This window comes from Ahaetulla prasina, chromosome 2 (genome assembly GCF_028640845.1).
Source record: "Ahaetulla prasina isolate Xishuangbanna chromosome 2, ASM2864084v1, whole genome shotgun sequence".
NCBI lineage: Eukaryota > Metazoa > Chordata > Lepidosauria > Squamata > Colubridae > Ahaetulla > Ahaetulla prasina.
Genome location: NC_080540.1, coordinates 190335950 through 190357471, shown reverse-complemented (window position 1 = coordinate 190357471; position 21522 = coordinate 190335950). Strand labels below are relative to the sequence as shown.

General features: G+C 45.6%; 1 protein-coding gene across 1 annotated transcript in view; it reads left to right on the top strand.

The window, feature by feature from the left end:
• The window catches only part of SIDT1 (SID1 transmembrane family member 1), an 81628-nt gene continuing 60106 nt past the window's right edge, over positions 1 to 21522 (top strand). Inside the window, exons 1-3 of the mRNA XM_058166891.1 lie at positions 1 to 850; positions 7060 to 7181; positions 9957 to 10127. Coding sequence (XP_058022874.1) covers positions 644 to 850; positions 7060 to 7181; positions 9957 to 10127 — 500 coding nt within the window. The 5' untranslated portion in view covers positions 1 to 643. The remainder of the gene's footprint in view (positions 851 to 7059; positions 7182 to 9956; positions 10128 to 21522) is intronic.

The following is a 21522-nucleotide window of genomic DNA, read 5'->3' as shown; positions in this document are numbered from 1 at the left end:
AACATCGCAAACACCAGGCACAGCGCGGGGAGGGGGCGTAGAGGTCCCGGTCAATGACGAGTTACGCTCCCGGGCTGGAGACAGACATTCGGGTGCCGAGGGTCGCCGGCAGCAGGGAAGCAGCGCACGAAGCGGCGGCGGCGGCAGAAGCAGCTCACTTCCTGGGCACTCGTAAGTTCGACCGGTAGATCCTCCGCGTTCCGCTAAGGAAGGCAGGCAGGCAGCGCTTCACCTGCCACTTTCTCTTCCTTCCTTTCCAGACCGGAGGGACCGAGGACTCCGTGCCTGCGATCTCAGGCTGGATGCGCACGAGAAGGCAGCCATCGGGAGCCTCGGCTTCGTTTTTTTTTTAAAGTTGCGTCCAGGGAGATCGGCGTTATCATTCCGAAGTCCGGAGAAACCCGGCCTCGCTTCGCCACCCAGACGAGAAGATCCACTGGCCACGCCTCGACCCGCTACGGATGTCCCTCTGAAATGAGCCAGGTGGCAAGGAGGAAGGGCGTGGGAAGCCCCGGGCGCGGCGAACGGCCGGCCGCGGCTGGAAGGCAGCGAAGTAGCGAGTAAACAGAGGGCGCCAGGCCCCGGGCTCGCCGAACTCGCCCCGGTCGCTCTCCTTTCGGCAGCCTCGTCCATTTCGGCGGAGATGAGCGGCTGGGCAGGGCTGGCCGGGCTCCTCCTGGCCGTGGCTGGAGCTCAGAAACAGCTGCTGCAGCCGCCGAGGGCGCCGCCGAGTAGCCTTCGTCCTGCCGCCGCGGAACACGCCGCTCAGTTCGACCACGTCTTCAACGGGACGGTCAACCGAGGCACAGAGCGGCTGTACTCGTTCAACTACACCAGTAAGGCGGGCCAGGTAAGGCGGCAGGTGCTCTCTGGGGCAGGTGCGGCTGGAGCCCTGGAAGGCGGCGCGACTCGGGGGAGAGGGAGAGCTGGGGAGGGTCGGCTGGCGGGTTCAGGTGGCCAGGAGGGAGGAGACCTCCGGGGCGGGGCGGGGGGCAAATGCTGAAGGCCTGCGGCGGGGCTCAGATGATGGAGAAGGTAGGAGAGGGACAAGGCCTAGCGATTCGGAATTGAAAGGATATTCATTCATTATCCCTTTCAAGAGCCCCCCCCCATTTTGGCAGTTTCCTAGGAGCTAGCTATTTTTCTGAACTTGTTTTTTTTATGTGATTGTGTCTGCAAATAAAACTCCCATTTAAACAAACTTCAGATTTCCTTGTTCTTTCTGAGTCATGACAAATGCTTCTGTTGCTTCCTTGAGATAATGGCAGAGCGCATGTTATCATGGAATTACATAACAGTTAACTCCAGATTGGTAATTAGAGGTAATTCCATCCATCCATCACACTGGTTGTTTTTTTTGGGGGGATGGTGGTGGTTAAGCAATGTTATTCAAAGTGCAATAAAAAAGGTGTTAATAAGAGAGTAAATTAAAGAGATGCTCATTCATTCTCTGTACCAAACCATTTAAATGAATTTCTTTTATTTGGGCAATGTTAGACTTCAGGGTTTACATCTCTCTGTGTGTGTGTGTCTGTGCAGGGGGGGGGGTGTACACATATGCGTGTGTGTGTGTGTAAACCCCAAAGTCTGACACTGCCCAAATGAAAGAAATATATATTCTTTCATTCATTCATTTTCTCTAAATATATTTCTTTCATGTCTATCACTTACTTTTGCATTCAGTCCAGTTTGTTTATTTTTGACTCTTTCTATTTTACCATATACCTTTAAAATAACCCATTCCCTTTGCATTCAAAGTACTTTTGCTTCTCCTGATACCCAATTCTCAGTTCTATGTAAGAAAGAGGGCAAAGTATACAGTATGTTTGCTTATTTTGATGCACATTCAGTCTTTACAATAATCTCCATATTACCTCTTTTTATCAGCAAAGAAAAAAATACTACCTGGAAATGAGAAAAAAACAAATCTTTTACTGAACTAAAAACTAAAAATAACAAAGCAAAACATGTAAATATGTAACTTGCCAACCTTATAGGCAAGTTAATGTATGTGTGTGTATTGTATATGTATAAATCTAATAAGATTGTAAGCCAATAAATAAAGCAGAAACGTTTCAATCCTGGTGTCAAAAAACTCAGTCTCATTCTGTTGCCTCAAACCCACAGAAGGCTGCTGTTCTGCAGTCTCCCTTGAGGAGCAGCTGTCTAGAGCACGTGTGGGTGATTTCCCTTTCTTTCATTGTCGAGAGGTTTCAAAGAACTGATCTACTCACCAGTTTCTTGATCTTTCCTGTGATCATCAACTGGCCTTTGCAGAGCCTCTTCAGTTCACTATAATTCCCTCAGAATTTTCCCCAACTTGTGATTCAATTTTTAACAACAAATTCAGTCTGGACCATATAGTTTTCTCTGTTGGTTGATACAAAGCTAATTTAAAGACAGAAAGTTGACAAATTTATTAAGCCAAAATTTAAAATTGAGGATAAGCCATTCTTCCATGAATCACTTTTTTAAAACAGTCCAAACATGATACAGTATATCCAAAGTTCTTCACTGATTGAAAAAAATCAGGATTTGGGAATATAATTTAATGAAATATTGACATACTTAACCTTTAAGTGCATTTGAAGAACCTGGATCATCATAGCAAAACTACCTAACATGGAATTACAAAGAGACAAGTCTGTATTATGTTCCAATTTTCCTTAGAATTATTACAACTCTAAACTAAAAACAGTGGGAACTAACCTTTTTTAAACATTCTCAGAGGAGTCCAATAGACCTCAAGAAAATATTTTTGCTGAATCAAACAAATTGTAAGAAATATGTCTACTATTGTTTAATACTTGAAGCCATTGATTGAGTAGTGTATCACTATTCCAAATTGCTTCAAAAAATAATTTTGAATAGTTATTGAATAGTTATTGATTTAGTTTCCATAAATATCAGAGGCCACCCCACTAATTTCAAAACCTCTGGTGTTTCTGAGGCTGCAAGTAATATAATGTCAGCCCACATACATAGTAAATTATTTTATCTGTATGTGTTGCTATTCAATCTTTCTAGGAAATTATATTCTTTACGTATAATTTCAAAACTTGTAAAAGTATCCTTATTTAATAGCTATTGGAGAGTAAAGATTCCATTATGACCCTATGTTTTCCAGAAATAAGAACAACTCCAAAGTGTGCATAGAGGTAAGGAATCTGATCTCCCTTTGTCCCTATAAAATAGTGGCAGAAATCCCATTTCTTGTTTACTTCTGTATTTTAGGCAGACAGCAATTGTTCTAGAACAGGATTTTTAAATACTACGCTTCTTTTCTGGGACAACTGATTCTGAGCAGAGGGAAAGAATTCTAAAGTGGATCATGAATCACATCATTACTGGCTATGATATTTTTACCTGGTTAAATGGTTACTATCCCTTACACACAAGTGAATCCTTCATTTGAACAGACCAAGTGGGGTAACGGTGTATCCATTTTTCCCATGTCTCCATTTAGCATTATGTCCTCTTGGTGACTTTAATGTGCTGTGCACTGTAGTCTAATGGCAGTTTCTAAGCCCTACTCCCTCAGTGAAAAGAATAGCCTTCTGGAAGGAAATCCCTCCTCTCTTGAAGGAGCTACGCTGACTGTCAGGCTACAACTGAGCAAAATGTCTGTGGTGAAGTATGCTGCCTGTACAGGTAGTCCTCGACTTATCACCACATTTGAGCCCAAAATTTCAGTTGCTAAGTGAGACATTTGTTAAGTAAGTTTTGTCCCATTTTACAACCTTTCTTGCCACAGTTGCAGTTGTTAAATGAATCTGGCTTCCCTATTGACTATGCACGTCAGAAGCTCACAAAAGCTGATTACATGGCCCTGGACACTGCAACCATCCTAAATATGAGTCGGTTGCCAAGCATATGAATTCTGATCAATGACCATAGGGATGCCACAAAAGTGATGAGTGTAAAAAAAAAACACCAGTCTTACATCATTTTTTTCAGTGACATTGTAATTTCAAATGGTCAGTAAACAAACTGTTGTAAGTCAAGGACTACCTGTACTGGCTGAGGAGCTATGTCTTGGGCGGGGGAATGTCTTCTGTCTCACATAGAATCATAGAATCGTAGGGCTAGAAGTGATCTTGGAGGTTTTCTAGTTCAACCCCCTCCCTAAGGCAGGAGTCCTTCCATTCCAGACCAATGGCTGTCCAATCTTGTCTTTAAAACCTTCAGTGACGGAGCACTCACAACTGCAGGAGGAAAGCTGTTCCATTGATTAATTGTTCTCGTTTTCAGGAAATTTCTCCTTAGTTCCACACTGGATTTCTCTTTCCACTACTGGGAATTGTTTCTTGTCCTGCCCTCTGCTGGTTTAGAAAATACTGTAAGTCTATCCCCCCCCTGTGACAGCCTCTCAAGTACCAGAAGACAGTTATCATGTCACCCCCAATTCTTCTCTTTGTTAAGCTTCCCTTAACTGTTTATCTCATTTTTCAAGGTTTCCCAGTCATCTTGAATTGTTTTTCCTTTTAGGATTTCCATCCATGAAATTCTTTCTAATCTTTATCTTAGTTTGTTAAAGTCAGCTCTCTTAAAGTCTAAAACACCAGTCTGACTTTGTTCAGTCACTTTTTCCTGCACTATGGTGAATTGTAGTATGACATGGTCACTTTCCCCAAAAATTCCTACAATTTCCATTCCTTCGACCAACCTAATCTTATTAGTTAGGATTAAATCCAGTATAACGGATCTTCTAGTTCCCTCCTCCACCATTTGGGTGACAAAGTTGTCAACTAGGCATATCAGAAACCTGTTAGATAACCCACTCACTGCAAAATTTGTTTCCCACTACTGTACAGCTTGGCTAACTGATTAGCAAAAAGTTTGTGTGTCAAGGTTCCAGAAAAACCTCTTCTGCATAAAAAAAACTCAGAAGCCATTGTTTTCCAGAGTTCTTTACTAGCATGAGGAAACTGGCACACGATGAGTGAAATTCCAAAACTGAATTTATGGATTCTTTTCCCAGTTATACAAACCCCAAGAGTCCCACCCCCCTGACCCCTTTGATGGTCACATGGTCCCACGTTCTCCCAGTTCATTCGAATATCTTCTTGCCACTCTTCCTGCAGATGTGAACACCATCCGACCTTGACCGCTTGAAGAATGTTACCATACCCCTCAGCCCCCCTTCCTCCCCTCAGGGGAAAAATGTGGCAGCGTCTGGAACCCTAAAGTCAAATATGGTTTCCAGGCCTGACATTGTGTACAGGTAGTCCTTGATTTACAAGAGTTTATTTAGAGACCATTCAAAGTTACAGTGGCACTGAAAAATTTGACTTTTGATCGTTGCAGTATCCCCATGATCATGTGATCAAAACTCAGATGCTTGGCAACTGGTTCATATTTATGACGGTTGCAGTATCCCAGGGTCATATGATCACTTTTTTGTGACCTTCAGATGAGCAAAGTCAGTGGGGAAGCCAGATTCACTTAACAAGCTGTCGAAGTACTGTCGAAGTGCTGTCCCGGTGCCTGGAAGCCGTACGGGTCTGGATGGGGAGAAACAGGCTCAAGCTCAATCCCTCCAAGACGGAGTGGCTATGGATGCCGGCACCCCGGTACAGTCAGCTGCAGTTGCAGCTGACTGTTGGGGGCGAATCACTGGCCCCAATGGAAAGGGTGCGCAACTTGGGTGTTCTCCTGGATGGACGGCTGTCGTTTGAAGATCACTTGACGGCCGTCTCCAGGAGAGCTTTTTACCAGGTTCGCCTGGTCCGCCAGTTGCGCCCCTTCCTTGACCGGGATGCCCTATGCACGGTCACTCACGCTCTTGTTACCTCTCGCTTGGATTATTGCAATGCTCTCTACATGGGGCTCCCCTTGAAGTGCACCCAGAGGCTCCAGTTAGTTCAGAATGCGGCTGCGCGGGTGATAGAGGGAGCCGCACATGGCTCCCATGTAACACCACTCATGCGCAGGCTGCACTGGCTGCCTGTGGTCTTTCGGGTGCACTTTAAGGTTTTGGTTACTACCTTTAAAGCGCTCCATGGCTTAGGGCCAGGGTACTTACGGGACCGCCTACTGCTACCCCACGCCTCCCACCGACCCGTACGCTCACACAGAGAGGGACTTCTCAGGGTGCCGTCCGCCAAGCAATGTCGGCTGGCGGTCCCCAGGGGAAGGTCCTTCTCTATGGGGGCTCCTACCCTCTGGAACGAACTTCCCCCTAGCTTACGTCAATTGCCTGACCTCCGGACCTTTCGCCGCGAGCTGAAGACGTATTTGTTTATTCGCGCGGGACTGGCTTAAATTTTAAAATTTTAATATTTTAATAGGGATTGAATTTTAATTTATATTTAATATAAATTTTAGGGGTTTTTAGGTCTAAATATTTTAAATTTTTTGCCAATTATATAATAAGTTTTTTAATTTCTGTTTTAGTTGTAAATTGTCATTGTTTTATATTGGCTGTGAACCGCCCTGAGTCCTTCGAGAGAAGGGCGGTATAAAAATCTAATTATTATTATTAATAATAATAATAACAACAACAACAACCAGATTACTAATTTAATTGCAATGATTCACAACTGTGGCAAGAAAAGTTGTAAAATGGGGCAAAGTTCACTTAATAAATGTCTCACTTAACAACATAAATTTTGGGCTCAATTGTGGTCGTGAGCTGAGAACTACCTGTATTTCCTCTGCTTGGTTGAGTGGCCTATAATTTTTTCCCCTCTAATATTCACCCAAACACCTTCAAGAAGGCTTTTATCCCTAGTATTGTATACTTCTATAGAGGTGTAGTAATTTTTCATATACAAAGGAACTCCTCCCTCTCTTTTTGAGTCAGTTCTGGGTTTTTTGAACAATTTATATCCTTCTAGCATTATATTCCAATCATTGGTTCCATCTCACCAAGTTTTAGAAATTACAATAATATTGTACCTGTCCTCATGTATTTTATTAGGTCTTCATGTTATCCCTGTTTGTTACCCAAACTCTGAGCATGCATAATGGTTTTATAAGTCTGCTTCTTCTGTTTGTGGGATGCATCCTAGCTTACTTCCATCAGAAAAAGTACCGGCTGTCTCTGTCTCTATGCAGGCGGATGCCCTCCGTGTTACCGTGAAAAGTGACTCTGAAGATGATCAGTACCCTGTCTTGTTTGTAGTTCGACAGCAAAAGGGGGTGCTGTCCTGGCAGCTCCCTCTCATTTTTCATGGGCTGTAAGTAATTGCTTCCTGTCATAAAATATTATCCTGTTTAGTTTTCCTCATTCCAATGTCTTCCCTCAAATTCCTTCTAAAAAGATTTTTTTAAAGGGAGCTTTCTTACTCTTTCCCTGCTAGAGAAGAAGCATGTCTTCATATTCTTATTTTTTGCAACTTTGCATTTTACTTTGTGGTGTATTTATTCTTTATTGTATAGAGCAGAGGTCTTCAAACTTGGCAGCTTTAAGACTTGTGGACTTCAACTCCCAGAATTCTCCAGCCAGCTATGCTGGCTGTAGAATTTTGGGAGTTGACGTCCACAAGTCTTAAAGTTGCCAAGTTTGAAGACCTCTGGTATAGAGAATTTACACTAAGTTAAATATGTAGAGATAAGGACAGATAGTTTAAAAAATAAGTTTAAAATAAGTTTAAAAAATAATTCAGTATTGCCAGTTTAATCTCTTTAATTGTATTTAATTGAGTCGAAATAGCTATCCAAAGTAGATAGTAATTCCCAATCAAACAACTTTTTTTTTTACAATATTGGTTTTCATATAATTTTGGGCATTACCTTAAGCTATCATTTGAGTAAATATGCCTAAAAAGTATTAAAATATCCAGCATTTTCTCTGCTAAAAAGCTGTGTGAGATATATTTTGGATCTGTGAAAACTGTGTTGTTTTTGGAGTTTTATAAAATAGACATGCACAACTCAAAATGGCTAGAAATATAGTTTACTATAAACCTCTTAATTTTATACTTAATTTATTTGTTAAATTTATACATTTATATTAAAATGAACCCAAACAGGCTTGTAGTAAAGTACAGGTATAATACAGTATGATAGGAACAATGGGAGTAATGAAACAAATGGGAGCACAATATATCTGTTTCAGCAGAGTCAAGATAAAGGTAAAGGTTCCCCTTGCACTTATGTGCTAGTCGTTCCCAACTCTAGGGGGCAGTGCTCATCTCCGTTTCAAAGCCAAAGAGCCAGCGCTGTCCAAAGATGTCTCCGTGGTCATGTGGCCGGCATGACTCAACAACAAAGGTGCACAAAACACTGTTACCTTCCCACCAAAGGTGGTCCCTATTTTTCTACTTGCATTTTTTATGTGCTTTCGAACTGCTAGGTTGGCAGAAGCTGGGACAAGGAATGGGAGCTCACCCTGTTATGTGGCACTTGGGATTCGCACCACTGAACTGCCGACCTTTCGATTGACAAGCTCAGCGTTTTATTCACTGAGCCACTGCGTCCCTTACAGTCAAGATAAGAGCCTATCTGGTCCCACTCAGTAATTAACAAACTGTTCTGAATAAGCCAGTTTTCAGACTATCTTCCTGTGATAATTTGGAGGTTAGTAGAAGATTAATTCTTGGGGTTTCAATGGCAAACACAGAAATATGAGCTTTGTAGTACAGGATATCCAATTTTTCCAACATTTTCTATTTGATCTGTCAGGGTAATTTCATTCTTGTCAAAAACATCACCTCTTGAGCAAAGAAACCTCACACCATCAGCTTGCATTTAATATCCATTTACAACTGCTTTCATATTTGTACTGCTTCACTTTGGAAATAAAAGAAATAGGTGTCAATGGCTGGCAGTTAATTCAAAATAATTTCAGATAGCTACTGTAGAACAAAATGATAGCCGTTATTGTAGATTGGTATAAAGAAATAAGAATTTGTTTTAGCTTTCTCTGTTCGAACTGAAGCCTGCAGGTCTCCAATCAAGACTCCTCAAAACTCCTCAAAACTCCTCAAAAGTCTTGTGCAATAGTGGTTTGTTTAGTGACCCTCTGGCTAACTAACCTTGAAAAGGGGAAGTAGAATCAGACACTGTTAAATACCTGGAGAGCAGACCACCAGGAAATTCCAGAGATGTGGTCTAAACTGTGAAGTCAAAAAACACTTTAGAAAAAAGCAAGAGGACACCATTTTTATATTATTGCCAACAAAACTGCAGGGATATGTCCAGAAAGTCACCAGAAGTGGCTTGAAGGCTTCACTCGTTATCTTGCATCTGTTTTCTTGGCCAAATTCAACTACAGGACATGGATTAGAGGCTGACTGGTGCTGGACAGATTTCAAAGAGAAAAGGTCACCAGGAATTAGGAATTGATGCAGAAAAGTCAATAGGCAGATAACGAGATATAAATAGGATTAGCAGAGGTAGATAACAGAAGATAAGACAATGAGACAAAAGGCATGTTAGGTGCATGCTATGGAAATTGCTCAGGCTAAAAAGCTAACTTGGATGTCAACAAAGTGCACTGATTATATTCAGAGTAGTCCTAAAGGCCAAGAGGTACTCTTCACCCACACTGCTGGAACTGCTCAATGCCTGAAAGAATAAGGCACTTGTGACTCCACTTATTGGCTCCTAGTTCATGTCATAATCCAGACGCAGTAACACTTCTGCTCTGAGTGAAGGAGTTATTTTTATCTCCTCCCTTCTGTCTTAAATGGCAGCTTGTTTTATAACATAGACATAAATATTTGGATGAAATTATCTTCATTTATATAATATTTTATGGAGTCTGAGTGCAGGCACCTATAGGACCCTCAAAGATTTGACTGGCCTCACCCTGCTGTTCTTTAGAAACACTTTTTAAAAACCTGGGTTTCGAAGAGTCGAAGGCCAAGTTGATTTATGATCCCAGCTGGTAGAGGATGGATAATTAGGATTTAAGTATATGGTTTTTTCTAAAGCATTATACTCAACCGTGTAGGTTTTTTTAAACACAGGTTTTATTCTGAATGTCAGATTTTGCTTTGTGTTGGCAGCTACCAAAGAAGTTACAACTACACAGAAGTCAGCCGTACCCTCTGCCCTTCTGAGTCTGTACCTGAGAATGGATCTTCCGAGCAAATCGTATTTATCAATGTAGCTTCCATGGCTCCTTATAATGCCCACTATCAGCTGCAAGTTACCAAGATTAAGAACTTCCAACTTAGGTGAGTGGTCAGTTTCTGGATTTACCATTTCAGAACAATGGAAAACTATAGTTTTGTTATTGTTTGGATCACTATATCAAAAACAGCACTATCTGAAAAATTAACACAACAAATCCATGTTTAAACATCCTTTAGGTAAGGATTGTTTTAGTCATATTTGATTGCCGTGTTTAACTAAATTGATTTAATTATTAATCAAATTCATAGGGATGCCTATCTCATAGATAGTGACTTTATAAATATAGTATATAACACAGCAATTCTCAGTAGATCATCCCTATAAAAATATAAGGATATAAATATTAAATATCAATGTTTAAAGTATTTTTTTCCCTTAAGATTATAAAGAATTTTTATATACTCCCATTTATATGTCATTTTGTTTTTGTCCTTATGCTGGTTTTTTCAATATTTGTCCATTTGTTTAAATAGAAAAACAAAAAACAAAAAAATTCCCATGGACAAAATGGGAGTCCACAGTTAAAAACACACATTTGTTTTACTGACTACAAGCTGTCTGGACTGGAGACAATGGAAGCTGTAGGCATATGTCCCACTGATGCTGCAGACCAAAGTAGCGGGCAAAATGCAAAACTGAGGACTCCAAAATGTAACAGGAATAACACAAAAAACAAGAAGAGAAACAGCTAGAGCTAAACCCTCTGAAAAAAACAGTAGCAATAGATTTATCAATCTAGGGCTAGCTAGGCCATAAGCTATATTATAAGCAGCAAAGGCTTCTTGCTAAATATTAGCCTTCTATTATGTATGCTGCATATCCCCACTTTTGCGTGTCAAATTCATTTATATGCAAAGCTGACCAGAAACAGAGTGAAGAAAGCAACATAGTGCTAACATATGGCATGCAAGCTAAAAATGTTTAGCCTGAGTGTCAATAACTTGCTGCCTGCATCACACAGCTTTCCATGTCCATCTGCATCCACCCAATGCTATTTTTCCTGCCCAATCCTTCAGGTTTGGATTCTCTTGCCTACTGGTCTGTGGGCTTGCCTCACCTTTTATCCTCAATTCTGGATGCTAATTCTGCATGCATCCAATTCTCACGCCATTCTTAAGAAGAATTTGGAGGGATTGGAGCAGGTTTAAAGAAGGACAATGATGATTATCAGGTAATTAGAAAGTAATTATACAGTTGGTTTTATGAAGATAGAATGAAAGGGTTAGAAAAGTTCAGTTTTGAGAAGAGATAATTGAGAGAATTTGAATATAATAGCAGTTTTCAAACACCTGAATGCCGTTGCAGAATGGGGACAAATACTATTATCACAGTAATGAAGTCTGCAATTATTTACATTTCTTGGATCACAGAGGATCACAGAGGAAAAGTTCTTGGAGCACTGGGGAACTAACTGAGAACTTTTTCTTCAAAAAAGAAAAAAAAACAGATCTAGAAAAATACAGACCAATCAGCCTGATGTAAAAACCTGGGAAGATGTTGGAAAAGATAATCAAATAACAAATCTGCAAATACCTAGAAGCAAACAAAGTTATAATCAGAGGCCAACATTGATTTGTCAGAAACAAATCATGCCAAACAAATCTTGTCATTCTTTGACAAAGTGACTAAATTAGTGGATCAGTGAAATGCTGTGGACATAAGTATACTTAGATTTCAATAAAGCATTTGATAAAGTAGATCACAACTTACTTTTTGGCAAGCTAGAAAAATGTGGGATTGACAGCATCACCACCTGATGGGTTTGTAACCGGCTAACAAATTGTACTCAACATGTAGTCCTCAATGGAACTAAATCTACATGGAGGGAAGTAAGTAGTGGGGTAGCCCAAGGTTTTTGGGCCCAGTACTCCTCAATATCTATGATCTAGATGAGGGAATAGAAGGGGAACCCATCAAATCTGCAGAGGATACTAAGCTGTCAGAATAGCCAACACCCCAGAAGACAAGCTCAAGATCCAAAAAGATCTTGACAGACCTTAACACTGACCCCTATCTAATAAAATTAAATTTAACGTAGATAAAAGTAAGGTTTCACACTTAGGCAAGAAAAACCAACAGTATAGGTACAAGATAGGCAAAACTTGGCACATGTCAGTAACTGTGAGAGGGATCTTGGAGTCCTAGTGGACAGTTACTTAAATATGAGCCAATTGTCTGTAGCAACAGCCAAAAAAAAGCCAATGCATTAATAGTAGGATCAAAATCACATGAAGTTCTAGTACTGCTTTACAAAGCCTTAGTAAACCCACACTTGGAATAATGTATCTAGTTCTAGTCACCACGAGATGTTGAGACTCTGGGAAGAGTACAAAGAAGAGCAACAAGAATGATTAGGGGGCTAGAGACTAAAACATATGAAGAATGGTTACAGGAATTGATTATGTCTAGTCTAATGAAAAGGACTAGGGAACACATGATGGCAGGGTTCCAATATTTGAGGGGCTCCTACAAAGACGAGTGAATCAAACTATTTTTCAAAGCACCAGAAGGCAAAGGCAAGAAACAGTGGTGGAAACTAACCAATGAGACAAGCAATTTAGAACTAAGGAGAAATTTTCCTAACAGTAAGAGCAACCAATCAATCAATCAATGGAACAGCTTGCCATCAGAAACTGTGTGTGCTCCATCACTGGAAGCTTTCAAAAAGAACCTGGACCTCCAACGTTCCTTCCAACTCTGTTATTCTATGTTCTTTGTTTTCAACAATTTGAATATTCAGAATATTCAGAACAATGGAAGAAGTCATTAGCAGCATTAAATATGATACAAATATTTTAAAATTAATGGATTCCTTGTAGCTTTCCTTGTAGAACACAATATAGAGTTCCTCTAAGAGTGAGATGAAAGTTCTTCAATATGACAAATAAATCAATAAACACATTTTTTTACCCTATGACCTCCTCTTTACAGTTGCAAGTAGGCAGAAGAATTTTCTCAGAATTTTTTGATACTATGCTACTGTTTTGCAAGTTTTCAAAAAAAAAGAAAAAGATTTAAGACAAGTGTTGCTGCTTATGCTTTATTTTTAGGTATTTGTAGTATTTTATTTATTTTATTTATTTATTTATTTACTCAAATTTTTATACCGCCCTATCTCCCGAAGGACTCAGGGCAGTGTACAGCCATATAAAACATAAGAATAATACAAATAAAAACAACAATTAAAAAACTTATTTTATTTATTATTTTTTATTTATTTATTATTTAAATTTCTATACCGCCCTTCTCCCGAAGGACTCAGGGCGGTTCACAGCCAAATAAAATACACAATAATGTTACAATATAAACACAATTAAAATACAATTAAAAAACTTATTCAATTGGGCCAAAATTAAAAATTTAGAATAAATAATAAAAACCCAATTAAAACCCATAAATTTAAAAAACTAACCCAGTCCTGCGCAGATGAATAAATGCGTTTTAAGCTCGCGACGAAAGGTTCGGAGGTCCGGAAGTTGACGGAGTCCCGGGGAGTTCGTTCCAGAGGCGGGAGCCCCACAGAGAAGGCCCTTCCCTGGGCGCCGCCAGACGACACTGACGCTACCGACGGCACCCTGAGGAGTCCCCCTCTGTGAGAGCGCACGGGTCGGTGAGAGGTATTCGGTAGCAGTAGGCGGTCCCGTAAATAGCCCGGCCCTATGCCATGGAGCGCTTTGAAGACGTTCACCAAAACCTTGAAGCGCACCCGAAGGCCACAGGTAGCCAGTGCAGTCTGCGCAGGATAGGTGTCACGGGAGCCACGAGGGCTCCCTCTATCACCAGCGCAGCCGCATTCTGGACTAACTGAAGCCTCCGGATGCCCCTCAAGGGAGCCCCATGTAGAGAGCATTGCAGTAATCCAGGCGAGGCGTCACGAGGCGTGGTGACTGTGCACAAGGCATCCCGGTCTAGAAAGGCGCAACTGGCGCACCAGGCGAACCTGGTGGAAAGCTCTCCTGGAGGCGGCCGTCAGGTGGTCTTCAAAAGACAGCCGTTCATCCAGGAGAACGGCCAAGTTGCGCACCCTCTCCATCGGGGCCAATGACTCGCTCCCAACAATCAGCCGTGGACTCAGCTGACTGTGCGGGATGCCGGCATCCACAGCCACTCCGTCTTGGAGGATTGAGCTTGAGCCTGTTTCTCCCCATCCAGACCCGTCGGCTTCCAAACACCGGGACAGCACTTGATAGCTTCATTGGGGTGGCCGGTGTGGAAAAGTACAGCTGGGTGTCATCAGCGTACAGCTGGTACCTCACACGAAGCCACTGATGATCTCACCCAGCGGCTTCATATAGATGTTGAACAGAAGGCGAGAGAATCGGCCCTGCGGCACCCACAAGTGAGGCGCGGGTCGACCTCTGCCCCCGTCAACACCGTCTGCGACGGTCGGAGAGATAGGAGGAGAACCACCGATAAGCGGTGCCTCTCACTCCCAGTCCCTCCAACCGGCGCAGCAGGATACCATGGTCGATGGTATCAAAAGCCGCTGAGAGGTCTAATAGGACCAGGGCAGAGGAACAACCCCTATCCCTGGCCCTCCAGAGATCATCCACCAACGCGACCAAAGCCGTCTCAGTGCTGTAACCGGGCCGGAAGCCGGACTGGAACGGGTCTAGATAGACAGTTTCCTCCAGGTGGAGGGGAAACTGATATGCCACCATACTCTCTACAACCTTCGCCGTGAAGTGAAGGTTGGAGACCGGACGATAATTACCTAAAATAGCCGGGTTCTTGAGGAGGGGCCTCACCACCGCCTCTTTCAAGGCGGCCGGAAAGACTCCCTCCAACAAGGAAGCGCTCGTAATCGCTTGGAGCCAGCCTCGTGTCACCTCCTGAGTGGCCAGCACCAGCCAGGAGGGGCACGGGTCCAGTAAACACGTGGTGGCATTCAGTCTACCCAGCAACCTGTCCATGTCCTCGGGAGCCACAGGGTCAAACTCATCCCAGACAATATCACCAAGACCGCCCTCAGACGCCCCGTCCGAATCGCCACAATTTTGGTCCAGACCGTCCCGAAGCTGAACGATTTTATCGTATAGATAACCGTTAAACTCCTCAGCACGTCCCTGCAACGGGTCATCCCGCTCCCCCTGGTGAAGGAGGGAGCGGGTCACCCGAAACAGGGCAGCTGGGCGGTTATCTGCCGACGCAATGAGGGAGGAGGCGTAGCAACGCCGCTTCCCTCAGTGCCACTAGGTAGGTCCTAGTATAGGATCTAACTAGTGTCCGATCAGCCTCTGAGCGGCTGGACCTCCAAGAACTCTCTAGGCGTCTTCTCCGGCGTTTCATCCCCCTCAGCTCCTCGGAGAACCAAGGAGCCGGTTGGGATCTGCGCCGGGTCAGAGGCCGCAGAGGCACGACACGGTCTAAAGCCCCAGGCGCAGCCCGGTCCCAGGCTGCGGCTAGGTCCTCTGCCGTGCCGTGAGCCAGACCCCCAGGAAGTGGCCCAAGCTCCGTCCGGAACCTCTCCGGGTCCATCAGGCGCCTGGGACGGTACCAACGTAATGGTTCCGTCTCCCTGCGGTGTTGGGTAGCGGTCAGAAAGTCTAGGCGAAGGAGAGAGTGATCTGACCATGACAAAGGTTCTGTGACTATATCTCTCAAGTCCAGATCCTTCAACCACTGACCAGAGATGAAAATCAGGTCCAGTGTGCCTCCCCCGATGTGAGTGGGGCCATCCACTACTTGAGTCAGGTCCAGGGCCGTCATGGAAGCCATGAACTCCCGAGCTACTGTCGATGACGAGCCGGCAGATGGCAAGTTAAAGTCCCCCATGACTAAAAGTCTGGGGGTCTCCACTGCCACCCCAGCAAGCACCTCCAGGAGCTCGGGCAGGGCAGCTGTCACGCAGCAAGGAGCCAGGTACGTGACCAGCAAGCCCATCTGACACCTATGACCCCACCTCACAAAGAGGGATTCACACCCGGCAATCTGAGGTACGGTGGTCTCCTCGGCTCTAGACTCTTTAATAACAACCGCCACCCCCCCACCCCTACCCTGGGCCCTCGGCTGATGGAATGCATGGAAACCCGGTGGGCACATCTCGACCAGGGGCACGCCCCCTTCAGTGCCCAACCAGGTCTCCGTAACGCCTATAATATCCGCGGCACCCCCCTGAATCAGATCATGTATTAGGGGGGCCTTATTGGCCACGGACCGTGCGTTGCATAACATCAGACGAAGGCCCAGGCTCTGAGGGTCTTGACCATCCGGGGAACGGGAGAAGGGAGGGGGATCGGGGCGCGCGATCGCCTGCAGACATCGAGCGCGCGCCCCCCCAGAACGATACGGTCCCCCCCTTCCGCCATATCTGCCCCTCCCACTTACCGTGCAAATGGAACCACCCTCACCAAAAGGAACGCAATCCCCCCCCATAACCTCCGAACCCATTACAGAACCGCCACGAGCACGCGCAAGGACTGGCTCCCCACCCGGCGGGCTACTCCCAATACCCGCCCTAACCCTCCCACCCCCTCCCGACGGGTTCTCTCCCCTACCCATCGAATCCCTCCCCCCCCTCCCAACCCTTAAAATCCCCATTAAAACTCCCCTTAAAAAATCTCTTAAAACAGCTAATTAAAAAGCCCCTAAGCCTCCTATTTTTAGCATGCCACCTCTCGGGGCTCCAAAGCCCGTCCTCAAGGTGGGCCCTCGATAGTATGGAGGGCCAAACCCGCGAGAGAGGGGCATCTCGCAGGGCAAGAAGGTCAGCCGCCTTCTTATTAATTAGGCCGAAATTAAAATATCACTAAAATAGTATAAAACCCCATTAAAACTAAATTTAAAGCTAAAAACCCTAGGCTAGCCCTGCGTAAATAAATAGATGTGTCTTAAGCTCGCGGCGGAAGGTTCGGAGGTCGGGAAGTTGGCGCAGCCCTGGGGGAAGCTCGTTCCAGAGGGTGGGAGCCCCCACAGAGAAAGCCCTTCCTCTGGGTGTCGCCAGTCGGCACTGCCTGGCGGACGGCACCCTAAGGAGTCCCTCTCTGTGAGAGTGTACGGGTCGGTGGGAGGCAATCGGTGGCAGTAGGCGGTCCCGTAAGTAACCCGGCCCTATGCCATGGAGCGCTTTAAAGATAGTAACCAAAACCTTGAAGCGCACCCGAAAGGCCACAGGTAGCCAGTGCAGTCTGCGCAGGATAGGTGTAACATGGGAGCCACGAGGGGCTCCCTCTATCACCCGCACAGCTGCATTCTGAACCAACTGCAGCCTCCGGATGCCCTTCAAGGGGAGCCCCATGTAGAGAGCATTGCAGTAATCCAAGTGAGATGTCATGAGCGCATGAGTGACCGTGCATAAGGCATCCCGGTCTAGGAAGGGGCACAACTGGCGGACCAGGCGGACCTGGTAAAAAGCTGTCCTGGAGACGGCCGTCAAATGATCTTCAAAAGATAGCCGTGCATCCAGGAGAACGCCCAAGTTGCGCACCCTTTCCATCGGGGCCAATAACTCGCCCCCAATGTACCGGGGTGCCGGCATCCACAGCTACTCCGTCTTGGAGGGATTGAGCTTGAGCCTGTTTCTCCCCATCCAGACCCATACGGCTTCCAAACACCGGGACAGCACTTCAACAGCTTCGTTGGAATGGCCCGGGGTGGAAAAGTACAGCTGAGTATCATCAGCGTACAGATGGTACCTCACCCCAAAGCCACTGATGATCTCACCCAGCGGCTTCATATAGATGTTGAACAGAAGAGGCGAGAGAATCGACCCCTGTGGCACCCCACAAGTGAGGTGCCTCGGGGTCGACCTCTGCCCCCCTCCCAACACCATCTGCGACTGATCGGAGAGATAGGAGGAGAACCACTGATAAACGGCGCCTCCCACTCCCAATCCCTCCAATCGGTGCAGCAGGATACCGTGGTCGATGGTATCAAAAGCCGCTGAGAGGTCTAATAGGACCAGGGCAGAGGAATAACCCCTATCCCTGGCCCTCCAGAGAGCATCAACCAACGCGACCAAAGCCGTCTCCGTGCTATATCCGGGTCGAAAGCCGGACTGGAACGGGTCTAGATAGACAGTTTCATCCAGGTACCGGAGAAGCTGACATGCCCACCACACTCTCTACAACCTTCGCCACAAAGCAAAGGTTGAAGACTGGACGATAATTACCTAAAACAGCCGGGTCCAGGGAAGGCTTCTTGAGGAGGGGTCTCACTACCGGGCCGGAATAGCTCAGGCTGTAAGGAGCCTGTTATTAGAACACAGTAGCCTGCAATTACTGCAGGTTCAAGCCCGGCCCAAGGTTGACTCAGCCTTCCATCCTTTATAAGGTAGGTAAAATGAGGACCCAGATTGTTGGGGGGACAATAAGTTGACTTTGTAAATATACAAATAGAATGAGACTATTGCCTTATACACTGTAAGCCGCCCTGAGTCTTCGGAGAAGGGCGGGATATAAATGTAAAAAAAAACAAAAAAAACTACCGCCTCTTTCAAGGCGGCAGGGACGACCCCCTCCAACAATGAAGCATTTATAATCCCCCGGAGCCAGCCTCGTGTCACTTCCTGTGTGGCCAGCACCAACCAGGAGGGGCACGGGTCCCTTTTAATACACTTGAGAATTATGAGCTAAAATCCACAAGTGCATATCTGCTGTTATGATGGCTTATGTCCTCAGGGTGCACTGTAGCAGTGGTTTTATATTCCCTCTAAATCTTCCCTCTGTATCAAAATCCTTTTATTATTATTTTTTCTGCAGACTATTTTTTTATATACTGTTGATGATTTAAGCAACTTCTGGCTCTTTGTGAACTGATGATGGGTCATCAGCAGTGGTGGGATTCAATTTTTTTAACAACCGGTTCTGTGGGCGTGACTTAGTTTGGGGTGTGGCTAGCTGGTCATGTGACCGGGCGGGTGTGGCTGGCTGGTCATGTGACCAGGTAGGTGTGGCTGGCTGGTCATGTGACTGGGTGGGTGTGGCTAGCTGGTCATGTGACCGGGTGGCCATGGCTATGGGCATAGAACTACTCAGAGGGTTAAAAAAAGTCATTTCTGACCAGTCTTCACACTTTTAACCGGTCCTCACACTTATGACCATCCTCACATTAATGCCCATTGCAGCATTTTTAGCAACCATGTCATTCATTTCACAACTGCTTCTCTTCACCATGGTTACAAGACAGGGCGCAAAATGTAAAATGTGAGGACAGTCGTAGGTGTGAGGACCGGTCAAAAGTGTGAGGACGGGTCAAAAATAACTTTTTCAGCCCTCTGAGTAGTCTCTATGCACAAAATGCTGCAAACAGGCATAAATGATGACCGGTCATAAGTGTGAGGACTGGTCAAAAGTGCGAGAACCTGTCAGAAATCACTTTTTTCAGCCCTCTGGGTAGTCCCTATGTGCAAGGGACTACTCAGAGGGCTGAAAAAGTTATTTTTGACCTGTCCTTGCACTTATGACCAGTCTTCACACTTACGACTGTCCTCACATTTTACGTTTTGCACCCTATCTTGTAACCGTAGTGAAGAGAAGCAGTTGTGAAATGAGTGACACGGTTAAGAATGCTGCAACAGGCATAAATGTGAAGATGGTCATAAATGCAAGGTCTGTTCAAAAGTGTCAGAACCTATCAGAAATCACTTTTTTTAGCCCTTTCGGTAGTCCCTATGCACATAGGGACTACCCAGGGGACTGAAAACAGTGATTTCTGACAGGTTCTCACACTTTTGACCAGTCCTCACACTTACGACCGGTCACCATTTATGCCTGTTGCAGCATTTTTAATAACCATGTCACTCATGTCACAACTGCGGTGCTTCATGTGACCGGGTGGGCGAGGCCAGGTGGTCATGTAACATAGCTTCTTTGCCCTAATGACAGTTTGCTACAATGTTCGTAAGTATGAAAAACAGCCATAAGTCACTTTTTCAGTGCCATGCTTGTTAAACCAATTACCAGAACAAATCCATTCTCCCTCCCTCTTTCTCTCCATCTCTTTCTCCCCCTTTCTCTCTTTCTCTCCTTAATCTCTTTTTCCCTCCCTCTTTCTCTCCTTCATCTTTCTCCCCCCTCTTTCTCTCCATCTTTCTCTCCTTAATCTCTCTTTCTCCCTCCTTCCCTTTCTCTCCATCTTTCTCCCTTTTCTCTTCTTCATCTTTCTCCCCCTTCTATCCTTCATCTCTTTCTCTCCTTCATCTTTCTCTCCATCTGTCTCTCCTTAATCTCTCTTTCTCCCGCCTTCTCTTTCTCCCCCCTTTCTCTTCTTCATCTTTCTCCCCCTTCTATCCTTCATCTCTCTTTCTCTCCATCATTTTCTGCCCCCCTCTTTCTCTCCATCACTCTTTCTCCAGATGGCGTAGGGTAGGCTGGCACTGCAAGGGGGGGAGGCGGCTGCAGGACAGTCCTGCTGGGTGGGCAGCAGGCCGAGGCGATTGACACACGCTTCGCTGCCCACCCGATCCAAGCTCCGCGCTGGCTAGAGAGACGCTTGGATGCAGGCAGGCTTCTGTCGGATCGGATCCATGCACCCTGCTCCCCATCCAATCCAAGCGCCACGCGATTAAAGCGCCCACCGACCGAAGCCTTCCTGCATCCAAGCATCTCTCTAGCCAGCAGGCTTGTTCGGTGGGCGCTTTAATCGCGTGGTGCTTTGATTGAGTGGGGAACGAGGTGCATGGATCCGATCCAACAAAAGCGTGCCTGCATCCAAGCGTCTCTCTAGCCAGCAATTAAAGCGCCTCGCTGGTGTCCAGCAGCATCTCTCTAGCCAGCGATTAAAGCGCCTTGCTGGCCACCAGTGAGGCGCTTTAATCACTGGCTAGAGAGATGCAAGCAGGCTTGTTCGGTGGGCGCTTTAATCATGTGGCGCTGGGATTGGGTGGGGAGTGGGGTGCATGGATCCGATCTGACAAAAGCCTGCCTGCATCCAAGCGTCCCTCTAGCCAGCGATTAAAGCGCCTCGCTGGTGGCCAGCAGCGTCTCTCTAGCCAGCGGCGTCTCTCTAGCCAGCAGCGTCTCTCTAGCCAGCAAGGCGCTTTAATCACTGGCTAGAGAGATGCTGCTGGCCACCAGCGAGGCGCTTTAATCACTGGCTAGAGAGACGCTTGGATGCAGGCAGGCTTTGGTCAGATCAGATCCATGCACCCCAGTCCCCACCCAATCCAAGCGCCACGCGATTAAAGCCCCCACCGACCGAAGCCTGCCTGCATCCAAGCATCTCTCTAGCCAGCGATTAAAGCACCTCGCTGGCCACGTGGCTTGGATGGAGGCCGGCTTCGGTCAGTGGCCTCGCTGCCCACCCAATCCAAGCGCCACATGGCCGCCGACAGACACCAGTAAGTAATGGTGGGGAGGGGAGGGGCAAGGGGCAAGGGGCGGGGCTAACCAGCAATTTAACAAACGGTTCAGCCGAACCGCCTAGAACCGGCAGAATCCCACCACTGGTCATCAGTGGAAATATCTAAGTCTCTACTTTTGGTCACTTTTTCAAGTA